Source organism: Armigeres subalbatus, chromosome 2 (genome assembly GCF_024139115.2).
Source record: "Armigeres subalbatus isolate Guangzhou_Male chromosome 2, GZ_Asu_2, whole genome shotgun sequence".
In the NCBI taxonomy this organism is placed as follows: domain Eukaryota; kingdom Metazoa; phylum Arthropoda; class Insecta; order Diptera; family Culicidae; genus Armigeres; species Armigeres subalbatus.
In genome coordinates this window covers 458,893,506-458,910,214 of record NC_085140.1, presented here as the reverse complement: position 1 = coordinate 458,910,214, position 16,709 = coordinate 458,893,506, and the positions used below count along the sequence as shown (strand labels likewise).

General features: G+C 35.7%; 1 protein-coding gene across 1 annotated transcript; it reads left to right on the top strand.

The window, feature by feature from the left end:
* The first annotated feature begins 1,382 nt into the window (after positions 1-1,382).
* On the top strand, positions 1,383-5,399 carry LOC134210511 (uncharacterized). Its single transcript, XM_062686551.1, has 6 exons — positions 1,383-1,425; positions 3,850-3,877; positions 4,133-4,175; positions 4,380-4,429; positions 4,507-4,630; positions 5,253-5,399. Exons 1-6 carry the CDS (start codon positions 1,383-1,385, stop codon positions 5,271-5,273), a joined length of 309 nt encoding a protein of 102 aa, XP_062542535.1. The 3' UTR covers positions 5,274-5,399.
* The last annotated feature ends 11,310 nt before the right edge of the window (positions 5,400-16,709 follow it).

Here is a 16,709-nt window from a genome sequence, read left to right as displayed (position 1 = left end):
TTATAAGTAATCCTTATAGCAAAAAAACATAAGATATTCGTATGATTGTTACAAGTTTTCTTGGCTGAGTGTAGGGAAAGACCTTGTACACTTACCAGCCACCCTTCTAAACTAAACTATCCACGTGGTTTGTAGATGACCCTAAAAGCATGGTACATTTTTTGGACGGTCCTCAGGACACATCACGCATTGCTATGTGTCTTTTTATGTGATAGTTATATCTCTTTTTTTAGTGTGACAAATATGCGTCCATTTATCCCAGTGTGATAAGTATGCGTCCATTTGTTCGAATGTGACAAATTGACTTCAGATTTTTTTCGAGTTTTCTAGAATAAAACCTTTGTTTTGACAAATTATTTCAAAAATACGTATAGAATTAAGACGTTATACATCAAAACCTCAAAAATGGTAAAATGTAACATGTGACATTTATACGTCCAACGGCAGCTAAGCTTTCAACTGAATTGATTATAATATAACTGAGTACGAGCAGTTTGAAGTTTGTATGAAAATTACTATACAAATCGCCCCCTATGTGAGAGATCGTTTTGTGAGGCGGATCATCAACTATTTAGGGGGAGATCTAACAACGTCGGACACCTCCCAATACCGGACACTACTTGCAGAGGTCCCTCCTTCATCTTATTAAGTACAAAAGGAAGCTATTAAAAAGGCTTCTAACGGCAAGGAATATCAGATCTTCATGTGATAAACTTTGTACAAAATGTGAAGTTGAATAAAAATTCTTCACACCTGTTTTGTTACACTTACTTCAATTCAATTGTTTCTTCTTGCTGAGAAAGCCACAGAAATTAGCAGAAACAAAAAGTGTAGAGAACATTGAAAAAGGTGAGAATTTGGATTAGGATGTAAAAAAATTTAGCTGAAGTGACTCTTCAATAAGCCACTAACAATTTTTAATATTTACAACTTAAAGCACGCGAATAATTTACTATTCTGAATGATGTCTTTACTCATGTAACAGTCACATTTGAACATGATGCAATAGTGTCCGGTACTAGGAGACATTTTTCTGAAACGTAAAATTTTTCACCAAAATTCATCGTTGAAAAACGTGTTCAAATGATCAAATATAGTTTGTATGAATCATCAATGGTCAATAGTCATATTTTGTGTTTCTTTCTTCTATCTATTCTTCCTTTGAAGCAATATAACTCACGAAGAGGATGACCGATTTGCAAGATTTCCTCACTAATCGATTCATATTGGGATCAGCTGTGTTTCTATATGCAAAAGGTTAGTAAATTTTAAAGGAAATTTGGGAAAATTGTCAAAATACAATATTAGGGCGAGTTTGGAGAAAACCTAATGCGATCGCTCGAAAAATGATCTAGAGTGCGGCGTCGCAATCAACGCAGAAAATGACATTTCGAACGTTAAACGTAAAGACTCGAGCAACGCAGGGTACGTTCTGCTAGTATGGTATAAAGTATGGTTAAAGTTTTTTTATTAAATGGCTTATGTGTCCGGCACTGGAGGATCTCCCCCTAAATATAATCAACCAGAAGACTTCGTAGAATATTTCTAAATCTGTAAGACGATTGTTGTTGCGAACCGATCGGATTTTCGTAAGCAAAGAATAAAGAAAATAAAAATGCTCATTATTGATATGTTATTCTTTTACGTGCTCAATTTTCACGATTTTTCGTTTTTCACACGATTTTGTATTTTCCTAATAATTTTTCTTGCAAGCAGCGAACTGTTTGGCAATAAAGACGATTTCACTCGCTAAGTTTCCTATGTTGCCAATGTACTCATATATTTTTAGATATTAATGACCAACGTTGCAAAACGGTTTTCCGAAAAATGTACTGTTCTCATAGATGAGAACATTTATTATAGTTACTATAGTAATTATATATTATTATTATATATTACTATAGTAATTCTCATACAAACTTCAAACCGCGCGTGCGTGCTTAGTCGAATTACAACCGTTGGGATGTTGGATATATGGGGTCGGGAGGTAGCGAGGATTGTTTTGGTAAACGTTTTGCCGCGTGTAATGTGTAGTTTTCCCGCAAATCATGTTCGATCGCAGACCAATCCATTTATGTTTCGAACAAAATTGGCGTAACTCACTATATATGAAAATGGTTGGATATGACAATTTAAAATTTTCATTTAAAAACCTCAAATTTATTATTCCACAGTGGTTATTCGACGTGGATACACGCTAACTTTCACCTACTCAGTGACTGAGTAAAATTGCATTGCTCTCTCTTTCTATCCCACAGAAATTTTACTCAATTCCCGTCAAAACAGTTAGAGTGTAACCTTGTTGATAATCAATTTTAATATTCACTTCTTGCTAACATGTCCAGTATCTGTAGCACTTTTTCATAAACACTACTTTTTTTGCTCCGACCGCGGTCATTGCTCTGGTTCTATTTTGTACTTTTTGTGCGAATCACCGCACAAAAGTAGAGCGCAAGAATCAACCGCAGACGGCGGCCGTAACGAAACTGTGAAATTTTATGGGTTGGTAAAGATTTGGAAATTTTAATGTTTTTACGTTGATCATTAATAGTTCCAATAGGCTTAAAAATTGCTGGAGAGTTGCCGATTCGATTGATAATAAAATCTCGAAAATCCATTGAAAGATAAAGGAGCTATTAGCGTTTGAAATCTATCCTAATTTCGTGACGGTCTCGAATTTGGAAATTTCCGTTTTACACCCTCACGCTAAAAATGAACTACTCAAAATTGAGTCGAATCCGACTCATTTTCATTAAAAACGGGACAACTCAAAATTTGAGTAAAAGATACTACTTCAATAAAATGATGATTTCGCGAAAGTTAAGCTTGGCCTTCCATCAATTTTTAATACGACAGATGCGAATCAAGTTTATCTATCTATCTAAGTGCATTTTACGACAAACAGCCCGGATAAAAATGTACTATTGGCTCAATAGTGTAAACAATTGAATTACCATACAATGTACGGTATACAATAGGATACATTGTTTCTTGATGGTTGCACAGATTGTATCAACACTGAGGATACAATACATCAACATATTTCTCTGATGTAACAATACTTGCAATTGTTTCTGAAACGTTTTCGTACATAAGATTCATACATTGATAATTTTTTAAACGTTTCTTCACATTGCATATAACCTATATAGCAATATTTGCCTCATAGCGCCAAATATGCATATTTTGCCTTTAAATTGCATTGTTGAACAGTAAAGCTGTCACAACTGAGAAATCAAAAATCGTATTGTTTTACTATACAAATACAATACAATCCATTGTATTTTGAACAGTTTTGTTCGGATATTTCAACAATATATTAACCATACACTCTATTGTGTGACTAAAAAAAATGTATGGAAAAATCTCAGATTTTGTATAGTTACGATACTTAACAACCCGTACATTCTATTGCGAAAACTTCATTTACATTTGAGTAAATGGTTCATAACAATGCATTCTAATGTATTTCTATGGTTTCATTTACAATATAATCTATTGCCAATTTAATGTTATTAATAGTAGTGTTACAATAAATTGTATTGTTATTCTACTGTATTTTTTATTCGGGAGACTCCTAGTTTAAGTGCAATCATCATTTTATTGAAGTAGTATCTTTTACTCAAATTTTGAGTTGTCCCGTTTTTAATGAAAATGAGTCGGATTCGACTCAATTTTGAGTAGTTCATTTTTAGCGTGCTGTATCAGAGTCTTCCCCTTAGACGTAGTTTACGTCAAAAGTTTTAATTAATTACCGTCTACGGGGGTGTCATTGGGCCAAAATGTGGTATGCTCTAAGTAAATGTTACAAAGCTCTAGTAGTTAATATTGGAATCAAGTTGTAATTAGTTAGGTACAACCCGTATAGAAATAAATCGTACGCTAAATGATCAATATCGTAAGCTTTCCTTTCCCCTTGTGATCATCATTAATTGTACGATACATATACAATCATATGATAAATATGTTTGCCGACCTAATCATACAAAATTATTGGCAAATTATATATGTTATAATGATGATTACTAGAATGGGAATTGAAAAATAATATGCGGGGAAAAAATCATACCTGATATAATTTGGGTAGCTATTTACACCCGACTGCATAAATAAAAGAAATTTTTATTTTCAGTGTTATAGTGACATTTCTGTCGACGGCGTTGATCGCCGGAAATAAGCCATTTTATGAGACAGATTCGAACAGCTGATCGAAATTTTGAGTGGACGGCTCGGTCTTTGATTTGGTAAATTTGCATGTAAACCATCATCATTTCGTCATCATCATCATCATTTCATTTCATTTTCGCAAATGTTCCTTGTAAAATGTAAATATTAGTATTTGGTCTCCTGTCATTTGAGCTTTCTATAAAATGGCTTATTATTCTTTTCTGGAAGTCGTGGTGAGCCAAAAACAAAGAAGGACAAAAATGTAAGTAAGTTAATTTTTTATTATATAAAACGGAAAGTGAATTTATTTTTATTCCTCATATGTTTGTTTATTCACAGAATCCACTACACGGGAAAACGTAAAACGGATGCCACATGCCACCTGGGGCACTGGTGTTACGCCACTCCATACAGAGCTAGCGGAGAAGCAAATCAGCTGAACAAAAAGGATATGCTTGAGAAGGTAATATTTTTTTGTGGTACTCCTTTCAATATATTCTGCGTAACACGGTGAATAACAATGTTTGAGACCGTCGATCCAATGATTGAACGGTATTGTGATAGACCATCCCGCGGTACCGGATGTCTGATAAAAACACTCCCAAAAGCTCGCCCAAAACTATTCGGCCGAAACACCGGTATGCGGTATGACCAATCACAATAATCTTTCAATTATTGGACCGATGTCAGTTGGCAGGTTATGGCTACCTCCGTTCTGCTCATGATCTTTTATATCGTGAATAGACAATACTCTCTATGTATTTGGCGTGAAACCAAACTTGGAACAAACCTTGAAACAAATGAGTCCTAAGTCCCCTACGAAATGCAGCGGAACGGCAACGGAAATGGCAAGATTGGACAAACAGCTGGTATACTTACCACTTCCGTCGACGTTTCGTTACATTGCGTTTAGGATATTAAGAACTGGTATCCTGCAAAGTAGTCAATAGAGGATACTGCTGAGTTTAATGGTTCATACAAAATGTGTTTCAAGGGGAAGAGTTGGGATTCAAAATTGTCACATACGTGTATAAGAAAAGCACCATCAATAATATGTAGATTAATTGTTTTAATATAATTCACAGGTGGAGTATCCAGCTTGGTAATGGCGGAGATCAAACGTTCCTGTATTTCCAAACTGATAATAGTTACAAGAAAAATATGGATGATGCACTATATGAAAAAGAAAACTATGTAAGATAATAAATGCAATATAATAGCAATAACAGAAACTTTCTTGTGTTGGCTTAATTCATAGAAAATTTAAAATCACCCAAATATAAATATTACCCTATTGTGGTTTGTAAAATAGTATACATATTATAATTTAGTTATCATATAATCGAATAATTATCGCACAACGTTTAATTTGGATTAATAGCTTAATCATCAAAAAATCATACTATTCATCATCTTTATTGTATATAATCAAACCCCAGATGATCACACGAAACAAAAACGAAGATAAACTAATGATTCACGGTAAAATTGGTCCGCAAAAATACATGGAAAAGTTGGTGTTTCTGAATGGTAACGATACTTAACAACCCATTCAATGTATCATCCAAAAGCTAAATATTTTAAGGGCTATCATAAATATCATTCGTGATATAATTAACGTACGGTATTTCATATGATTCCTCAAATAATTCATCTATAATTTACTATACTCAAAAAACGATTACTAGAAAAATAGTTGAATAATTCCATTTTATTCGGGAAGCTTGAACAATAAATTTACTACTGTGTGGGGAAAAAATAATAAATGAGAGCAGGGTTACTGATTCCTACATAGCATCATCTTTCGCTTGAGATGCCGCTCAGTTATGAATACCACAGCTTTTGTTCGTGTGTCTTCTCCATGCGTGAGAACACGATACGCAATGAACCAAACCATACATTTTGGGCTTCCCTTTTCATCCGTGCTTTTGCCAATCACTGAGTTACCATAATCTGCAAATTGGAAGCAAACGGCACTCACCAGTTATTCGTATCTGCACGGATTCTTGCTTTGCGTATAAAGTGTTCATCGGATTCCTTGTTGATTGCATCACGAGCGATGGATCGCCAAAACGCATCGCGAGTGATGATGATTGGGTATGATTGGAAGTTGTAGGGAGCGTTACACAGGATTCTCTTATGGATATAAACCTAGAGGTTCTGCTTTAACCTTTCGGAACATTTGAAGCGCGAGCCCACGTGCTTTGTATTTAGTACATTTAGACGTTAATTATTATTATATCGATTCAAACTTAGAAGATTAAAGTTATTTGGGAGATCTAGTGCTTTTAGTTGAAGATGAGCTCAGGGATGCATCCGCTTGACAGCGGTATGTGCGACGACGTAATGGGGTCGAAACTTATACGATTTTACTCTTTGAAAGGCAGACGAATCTAAACAATAAATTAACAAAAACAACAATAAGACGCAAAGTTTACATGGTATTAAACTCGAATGAATGTTTGTTATACATTAAAAAGTTCAGAAACATTGGAAAATTTGTGGCAATATATTTGCCACTGCCTTGCAAGCGCAATTTCAGCGACAAAAAAAAATAAATAAAATATTTTTAAAAATTAGGTTTTACGCTGGGTGCTGCGGATAGAGCCGCTTTTCTGCGCTCAAGCGAGTAGAAGGATATTTTGAAATCATTCCCATAAGCAAAATTATTTTGCAGTTACTTGGTTGTCAAACATTTCCCGGTTTTTTACGCGGTTGGAATTCATTAATTTCTCGGTAAACCTGAACGTTCACAGCTTTTTAAATACCCCCTGAATTTTCTTCGACTTTTTGTGAATTTTTTGGTAGGGTTAACTCATTGTTTCATTGACGCTGAAGGTCTTAAACGAGTAAAACCAATCCGTGTAAAAAAAACCTGGGCGTACAAGAAAAGCAACGCATTTTTCACGCTAAACACCTTATAATCTAACACAGGATATACAAAATAATTGAACTAGTGAAAAGCGCATCATGGTTTGAACCTGTTTGAACTATTTTGAAACCAGTAGAAATTACCATCTCATTGGCAGAAAATGAATGGAATATTTAGGTATACTGGAAGTGGGAATGGGAAAAAGTATATCTTTGTCGTTTTTTTTAACGAATTACAACTGAAAACCCTTCTTTCACTCGAAACTTACGACCTATTTGTAAAAAAAAATTGACATTGACATTTCATTACTAGATATGAAATATAGCTACTAGATTTTTTATTCTTTATTAAAGTGATTTTTAAATAATTATAAAGATCATCACTGATAGTACACGTGTGAATTTTTTGTTCCGAATTTCATATGATTTTTTATTTTTTTAAACTTACTCACTCGACTCCGAGAATAAGTATCATGGGAAAATTGGATTAATGCATACCGTCGTCGGAGGTGACAATGGGTCTGGGGTGAGAATGAGCCAGCGTCCTCGCCGACAGTCTGGAGGTCGGAAAAAATCGTTCAAAAAGGTCTCTTATAATTCAGTTTTCTTGTTCTCAGATACACTAAATCTAATCTTCAATTTTATGTAGCTGAAACAGTGACCCATTCTCATCACCATTTGAATCACTGTTTCCTTCGAAGACGGTACCTTATAACACAGAACAGACATGGAGGCTCGAACAAAATTTCTAGATTGCTAATGATACTATTGATTGATTGTACATCATTTGATCTGTACATCATTTACCCCATTTACCCTATACACATTGGCAGAGCCAGAGTTCTGGTAATGGTAATGGTGGGGGAACCAATAACTTCAATACACATCAAGTCTCACTGGCATATAAAAACACAGATTTCACTTTAGATTAGGAAATATTTGAAATTTAGTGCGTTGGCTAATCTGATTGGATCTTTATATGTTCCGTAAACTCGCAAAAACAGCCTTAGCCTTCTTGATCCGTGCTCTTATGCTTAGTTTCGCCGTCCGAAACTAAGTGGCTGCCAAATATTGAATGTTTTTGACGAAGGATTTCTCGACATTTTTAATTTTCTCCAAGAATTCTATAAAAAAAAACTCCTACAGGGAAAGCCCTCCGTGATGTCTATGATAACTTTGGAGATTCCGGAATTTACTTTAGAAATTTCTTTACGAAATTTTTTGGAACTTCTTTTTGGGAATTTCTTTGGAAAATCCTTCAAAAAAATCGGAAATATCTTTGTAAAATATTGCAATTCGATAAGAAATTCCTATGAAATTAATATACTTCCCCCATTCGCATATATGCCAGTCTCATGCCGTTTTTGTCGCATACAGGTATAATAGCCATTGATGTTTCAAATCGCATGTTTCAAAAAATCTAATAATGATGTTTTACATTAGATGTTATTACACTTGTGCTGCGGAGTTCATCATTAGATAGATTACCGTGAAACAATTTAGTTAGGGTAAAACAGTGTTTGGTTCTGTGCAGCCAGGTTGTGCAAATTCTTAATGGAACTATTATGCGAGTACTTTTAATATTGAACGCACATGACTTTGTATTTTTGGACATACAAGATCAACACTATTCATTCCCGAGTAGACGATAATAGTTCAATAATATCAAATGTTGATAGGATAGCACAATAAGATATGAACATGATTGATATAAGAGATAAACGATCAGACGATAATATCAATATTTTGCACTAAAATATCATGAGAAGACCAACTTATGCTATTTGTAATAAGTGATCAATATCATGTGCCATTAGTTATTATAGGTTCTTATTCATAGCATATCTTGATATTTTAATGATATTTCGGTGTAATTTTTTGATATATTTGCCTGTTCTTTTATCTCTCATATCAATTAAGTCCACATCATGTTTTATTATTCTGTTCATGGCTTCTGCCCGGGTTGGGTTAACTCAAAAGTGATGAAAAGTGAAATTTTACTGTTATGTGAGTGGGGCAGTATAGGAGTTTCGATGAAAATTTATTTAGGAATCCTTTCTGAAATTTCTTTATAAATGCTTTTGGATTCTTTCAATTAATTTAGTATTTGTATTTGGTGAAATTCCAGAAAACTTCTTGATGAATTGTTCCAGAAATTTCTTGGAAATTACAGGAATTTCTTCAGAAAATAATTTGGAGATTTTTTTTACAATTTTTTTAAGACATTCCTTCGGAAATATTATCAAAATTGGCGTATATAATCAAATTTCAGAATAAACATTCAATTTGGTGGGTCACGTGCCCCATCACGCCCTAGCTCCATCAGTGCCTATACACTAGCGCCGTTAAATTATTGAATTGCAGACTAAACTTACTTCCATAATAATGGTTCTTATGTACTTACAAACCAAATGGATTTTTGTTTTTGTGAAGGCTGCCTCAAAAAATTGTCCTGTTCGAAAAAAATGAGCGGAAATCATTTTGTTGAATGGTTATTTGAGGAATACATGTTGGTTCGCTACCGATATTTGACTTGAGTAAAAAAGTCTTTGAGGTCATTGAATGTCTCATAAGACTGTCACTATAGAACGTCGTCAGTTGCATTTTAGTAAAAATTCTGCTGAGGCCTACTACACATGATGGTATAACTGCAAATATACATTACCAGATGACAGATGGTGTTATGTTGTTGCGTATTTGTATCAATGTGGTTCAGCTTCAGCATAAACACTAGCTGTATCTGCTGTTCAATATAGTAGATTTTCTAATTTACTTCCACACACACGAGGTGGAGAACAGCCTTGAAGAAATTTAAAGTAAATAACTAGAGTTTGGTATGGAGACATAATGAAAGCTCTTTTATTGTTTTGAACTGAAACCTATTAAATATTCCAAGCATTTTTTATCCGTATTTTACATCGATGAGATGCGTAGTTGGTGAGAACTACGCATGGTGAGAATGGGTGATATGTCCAAACAAGGAAATTAATTATACTTTAAATGTTGTGGCGCCATCTATATCAAACAGCACCACCGTTTTAGTACAGGTTCCCTGAAGACAAATTGGAAGAAGCACTCCGCACCCTATTTTAGAAATCTAAGACTTCCGTTTGATGCCAACATATTGAAAACCTATTGGAAAATGCATTTTTGCTATCACAATAATTAAATAATGTTCAATTTGTCATGCTATCAGAAATCTATGGTAAACTACGACGAGCAGCGATATCATTTGAACCTCGCTCCATATCTCCCATACCTAGGTAGGTATATTATTCTCCACCCGCATCGCTTGCTGTCCGTTGTATGTTGTACTGTTTGCCGGCGGACTGCGATGATTCAATTTTTCTATCATCATCGCCACTCATCGCCATTCATCATCGCATCCGATCGCAAATCTCCAAATTCTGTTGGATCATAGCTATGAGTATTCCCGCTTTTGACGGAAACTGAGTAAAATTTCCATGAGAAAAAAAGAGATAGCAATACAATTTTACTCAGTATCTGAGTAAGTGAAAGTTAGAGTGGAGATACATCGAGGCCGATGCAAAAGCAGTACGAACAGTACAACACTTTTGCACACACCGGAGTCACTCACCACATACACGGAAGCTTTCATTTACCCATTAATGGGTACTTCCGTACCCATTTCAAACAAAAGCGGCATAACTCATTTAATGAGTAAATCGCATGGGTACTCCCATTGAACTTCAAAAAATGGGTCAATTCCACACACTTAAAATTCTAAGTTTACCGTTGGCCGAGAATCCAACAGCCGAGATATTGGTAATAATTTCGACGAATTTCGGTAAAACTTTTACCGAGATTTCGGTAAACTTTACCGAGTGATCGGTAATCGTTACCGAGATCTCGGCAAAAAATCAACTTTGCCGAATTTCGGCAAAATGTTGACGAAATTTCGGTAAAGAAATTACCGAATTTCAGTGAAAAATATCACCAAGATCTCGGCTGTTGGAATCTCGGCAAAAATTTTGCCGAGGTCTACAAAATAATTTAAGTGTGCACCCCTTGTTTCGCTGCCGTAAATGTATGAAATTTACCCATTTTTTTTGAACATTTTGTTTCTGGATTTTCAATTTATCGCAATATCTTGGAGAGAATTTGAAGAAAATATCAAACACCAAGGTTTGTCCGAACAACAATGTTTATTTTATATAAATATGAGATTTACACAGCATCCGCATCAACTTCACTATTTTACGTTGAATATTTGGTTTCATCATCCTTCTGGAATCATGGTAAAGGGGATGTGCTAATAAACACTATGAATCACTCGGTTCCGTCGATATTCCGTGTTAAATTGTTATATACACAATTCAATCTAAATTCATCGCCTCGGTGGACCGCTGGACTTGCTGAAGGTGAAGTGTCCTGATCGGCTACTTTTGCTTCATCCATAGTGGATTTCTGTAATTGAAACATATGTCCTTTTTTCTTCAACTATTCCAGCTGCCAATAATAAACACTTACCTTGTCCTGATAGTCCAGCGTTGTAATTGCCTCATAATTGAATTTAAATTAGTTTTCTCGTATAATTTGATCGTTTTTCTTCTGCCGCAGAAAACAGGCAAAATGGCTGCCTTTATTTTTCAACTTTTGGAAGGGTACGATTTACCCATTATTTATTATCAGAAAACATTCTGAACAATGGGGTAAAAGTACACTATTCGTGGTGAAAAAAATTTACCCATTTTTTGACATATCAGTGTTGATGCAAATAATGGGTATATGAAACCCTTTAAATGGGTATTCGCAAATGTCCGTGTAGTGATGAATCAAACCCGAAGCTAATGCAGTACGAATAAATACGAAACATATTCGTGGATTCACTCGTCAGCTTGGGGAAGATGTATTTTGTGCGGTTCATTCGGGATGCATCATTTATCGTTCTTTTCCGATTCCGTTCGCAAAGTATGAGTGAATGCGAGATACTTGATGCGATTTCCAGTAACCTTGAATGAGAGAAATTCTTCAAAGTTATATGTTGTTTAAAATTGGCCCATTCTCACCCCCCACAGGGGGTGACATTGGACCACATACAATAAAGTTCACCGGTGACGATGCAACGATTCAATCGTTCATTAAAAATAATTGCCTACATTACGGCTTTTACCAACTATGTATGGCAAATCAACCAAAAGCTTGGCCCAATCTCACCCCTTTTTAGCATGCATTGCTCGTTGCTACGAAAAAAACAAGACCGCTAAATAAATATTCATTATAATTCGATAAAACAACAACAGATTATCGTAACATGATCACCAGGTATCCATTGATCTAAAATTTAGTTATGCAATAGATTTGTGGGGCATTACTGACACTATTTTAATACGGGTTCATTCGATCAATAGTTTTAAATTCAAATTCCAAGCATTATGGTACGAGCACAATTATGGACGTGAATTTTAATATAATTTCGAACCGTTTGAAGTTTTGATCAAAATTCGTAACAGTTTCTGAGATATTAGAAGTTGAAACATTTTTCGTTTTTGGCCCAATCTTACCCCCTAGGCCCAATGTCACCCCGAACGACGGTATGTCGCATAGTGTGGTTGTTATCCATTCATCTGATGTGCGAAAGCAGGTATGTTCATTCAGAAAACTCTTTTATTGGGCAAAAGAAAAACTCTAGCACAGCCAGCCTGCATAAGTCAACGAAACATGGCTGCTAAAAAACCGAGTCAAAGTGATTTTTCACGCAAGATAATTTCTTTTAATAGTTTAAGAAGTGTATAAATTTAGAGTTATGAAGCAGATATATGTTTGATACACTTTTCTAAAGAAGCAGTGGTTAATATCTTCCTACAAATCGACGTATTATCGCTGAAATATTGATTAATTTGCGTGATGAGCCAATGTTACATCCAGGCCCAACATTACCGCCGGTTACCCTATATAATAAAAATGAAATGGTCTGTGTTCATATTCGCATAACTCGAAAACGGCTAGATGGATTTTCTTCATTCCTTCAGCAGATATGTTCTTTAATGTTTCCAACGGGTTCATATGATAATTCATCATGCAAAAATCACAAGTTAGGTTGAATAAATCGTGAAAAACAAAAATTAAGATTTATATGGAATGCATGGGCAGTTCGACTGCCGAGTCGACTAGAATTATAATAATGATAATAAAAATGGAAATATGGAAATTATAATAATGATAATAAAGGATAAAGGAAATTATAATAATGATAACAAAGCGTGCTAAAGGTTGTACGGCAGGTAAAAATAATGTTGTCATACACTGCTACACACATGCGTACGTATTTAAGAATTCTTTCAGTTTTATTCATAATTAGTTAAAATGTGGCAAAATACTACTAAAAATTCCTTGATTTTTAACTCCACAAAATACGTCATGCTAATGTACTTCACGCTATGAAAAATGTTTAACGAAATCAAGACTTTGTCATGCACACGTCGAGATTTTTAGATATACCTCTATAAATGTCGTAACATCAATGATTTTGAGCATTTTGGAACAGCCATCGTTAACCCTATAAGAATAATTACTAGTCAATCAAGGTCCAAAATGGATCACAAACATCTAATCTTTCGAAATGTGGTGCATTTTGAGTAAGTTAAACATAATAAGTGTGAAGTGTGATTTATCTACAATTTTAGTAAGTGAAAGTTATTTACAAATATGTTTTATGCAAGCCACCTTCGAAGACTTGTATACAAGCCTGGTTATTTTCTGCGAACGGTTTTGAGAGGAAAGTAACACGAATTCAATATAATAGTTTGTCCAAGCAAAAAAAAAAAAAATGTTTTCATTGAAGTAAGTTCTATTGAATGTAAATATGATATTGTTTTTCCTCTGGCGCGATAAATTTTCAATAATTGCTCAAGTGATATGGTGTATTTACTGTCAATTGAAGCTCCTTTATTATGTTCATTCGAATAAAGCAAGTACGAGAACTGTACGCAGTTCTATATATTTTGATTATTCCTGCTATTGACGTAGGACTTACGTCTCTCTTTACTATACCGGGTGTCATTCCAAAATATTCAAATCGACCGCGTTACGCTGTGTTGAAAGATTTTAAACGTTAATAGCGTTCGTCTCAATGGACGAATTTCTGCGGTAAGCCACTCAATCGACAGATTTCAAGCATGCCTTTCATGTCCATGCTTGATAAGACCCGAAAAACTTGTTTCAATAGGCATGAAACTGTTTTCAATGAAAAACATTGAGATTAAGGGAACCTATAAATATGGGTACCGCATAATTCTTGCATCATTCCATTACCACGTTCTCATTGGTGCAGACACCAACGAATGAGCAGCCTCTGGTTCTGCCGAGAAGCCATAAAGTAGCGCAACGCAATTTTTTCCTTTCATTCTGACCGGGACAAGCGAAGCAACCGCATCATCGACTGAACAGCACTCACATTTTTTAGCAGGGAATGAAGTCTGCACCGACCGCTTTTTCGGCTCGACACCATCGAAGCCACCATCATCAGCCGAAACCTAGTCAGTACAGCAGCAGTCCACCCTACAGACCCGACAAAGCAGCAATGCTGAGCAGATACCGGCAGCAGCAGCAGAGTCGAGCCGAGACCGGCCGGCATCGGTGATGAGCCGAGACAGGCTGAAGAAAAGCCACATGATGCAGCATGTATGTCCAAAAACAAACGGTTCTTCAGAGAGCCAATAATAGAGATCAATATCAAAGCTTTCAATACCCTTCGGGATAGAAATTGTACTTGGGTGCCAAATCCAATATTCTAGTGATAAAATTTTATGCGTGATTTTCATAAATAGCGTCAAAACTAACAGTGGATAATTTTTCTGATTTAACCGCGAAGTGGACGAAGGACTTCGCTTGACCATGCCTAAAAAAACATAAGATGTCCAAATCTCTCACATAATATTTGGATATTTGGATTAAAAAAAACACCGATAACAGCTCAAACATTAATAAACTATCAATCGATTTTTCATCAAATGTTGGATTTTTTGGCATTGATCAAGAAATATCTAGATAAACATTGTTTGATAGTGACCGCACACAAAGCGAACGTGACTGAATGATCGTCCCATGTTACCAATTCTAAATCTTATCACCCGAAATCCCATGTTCGGGTGTTTCCTTCCATCTACTACGACCAATGTTGTCTCAGAAAAGAACACGTACTTCTCACCTGAACTGCAATTCTAAGCTCGCTTGCTCGGCTTATTGGCCTGTATCAAGCGAAAAGTCCCGTTAGGAAATAGACGCCAGTAGCGAGCAACAAGTCCTTCTCGAACGCGTTGATGATGATGACGCTTTGGCTGACAAAGAAGCGGGATACAAGACACTGGCTGATTGGCCCACCAATTGGGAAGCAGAGAAGATTCAAAATAAGGTATAAAAGAAAAGTGCATTCGCTCGAAGAGCATTCAGTCTTTTTTATACCACCACTAGAAATTCGCGGTTATTTGAAAAGATCGTTTTCTTACTTTTTGGACTTAGCCGAAGCAAACAGCCTTTTTCAAGGCTCTAAGAGTTAAAAATAATGTTCTCCTTCAGTCGCTATCGCACGGATTAGGAGGCCCTACAACCCAGGCAGTCCTTCAGTGGGAAGGTTGCCACTGTCGAGGCTAATATTCCGTGACCGGACAGATACTTCCTGAATTGTTTTTGATGATTCTTGTTCGAGGTAGATTTGATTTCTGTGTCGGTTTGATGAGAAGATTTTGCCAAGGAATGGTATGCAACGCCGATTCGGGTATTGATTATTTAATTTGCAGAAAATTATTTTGACTTTTAATTGGATATTTTCACCTGTCATAAGACAGTTTGAACAATCCCATTGAATTCCACCCTTAATTGTATCCTGACAGATACGCTTCGACCTAACAATAAGGCCGTCTTCAGTGTCTTGTGCTTGACTCGACCGGAAGAAAATGATCCGCCGACATATTTTATACTATGCGCTAGAGCACTAATAATTTATCTGGGTACTTATCTTACTACGGTGTATTTCTACTCAACAATGCATAGTAGCAGAGTATAAACTTGAAGAGCCAGGAGCTACCATTTTGTAGATCTTTATTCAACCTTCGCGTTTGTATTTCTCCCGGTGATTCCAAGCTCTCAGCAACATCAAGTTTCCACGGAGAGAACATTTCTTAAAATTTAATGTTTGATGTCGTAATTGAATGATTTTCTGATATACATATTCAGCTACCTTAGACCTAAACTCATAATTTAATCCCTTATCAGTTCCCTCTTAGCCTTACTTACTTCATTTTGCTGAACCTTGTGCTGATCTTTTGTTGTTCATATACTTTTTATCACACTGTGAGCAATTAATTTGATAAACCCCAATTCTTCCTTTGTTTCTACTCCTATCGCTGGCAGACAGCTTAGTGTCTTCAGTGGTTACTTCTGCTGCAGAATACTAAATCGATGCCGAATTTCCTCAGTCGATGGCAACAGCTGGTGCGGGTGATGTGTCGATCATGGGGACCATTGCCTCACTGGCGGTTCATCGATCGGTATTATGATGTTATCAGTTCGTTTTCCGTAGAGTTCCTCTGCTTCTTGGTGATGATTACTTGTGTTGTTTTCTTTCCTTGTGTCATTGATCCTCGCTGTTTCCAAGATGTATTTGTGGCTCTTCGTTTCCTTCTTCGCTCAGAATCGTCTGCATCCTATGG

Coding starts and splice junctions, on each gene's coding strand:
- LOC134210511 (XM_062686551.1), top strand. CDS start 1,383: ATGACATTTCGAACGTTAAACGTAAAGACTCGAGCAACGCAGG. Junction 1,426..3,849: donor AAAGACTCGAGCAACGCAGG/GTACGTTCTGCT, acceptor AGTTGTAATTAG/TTAGGTACAACCCGTATAGA. Junction 4,430..4,506: donor AAACAAAGAAGGACAAAAAT/GTAAGTAAGTTA, acceptor GTTTATTCACAG/AATCCACTACACGGGAAAAC.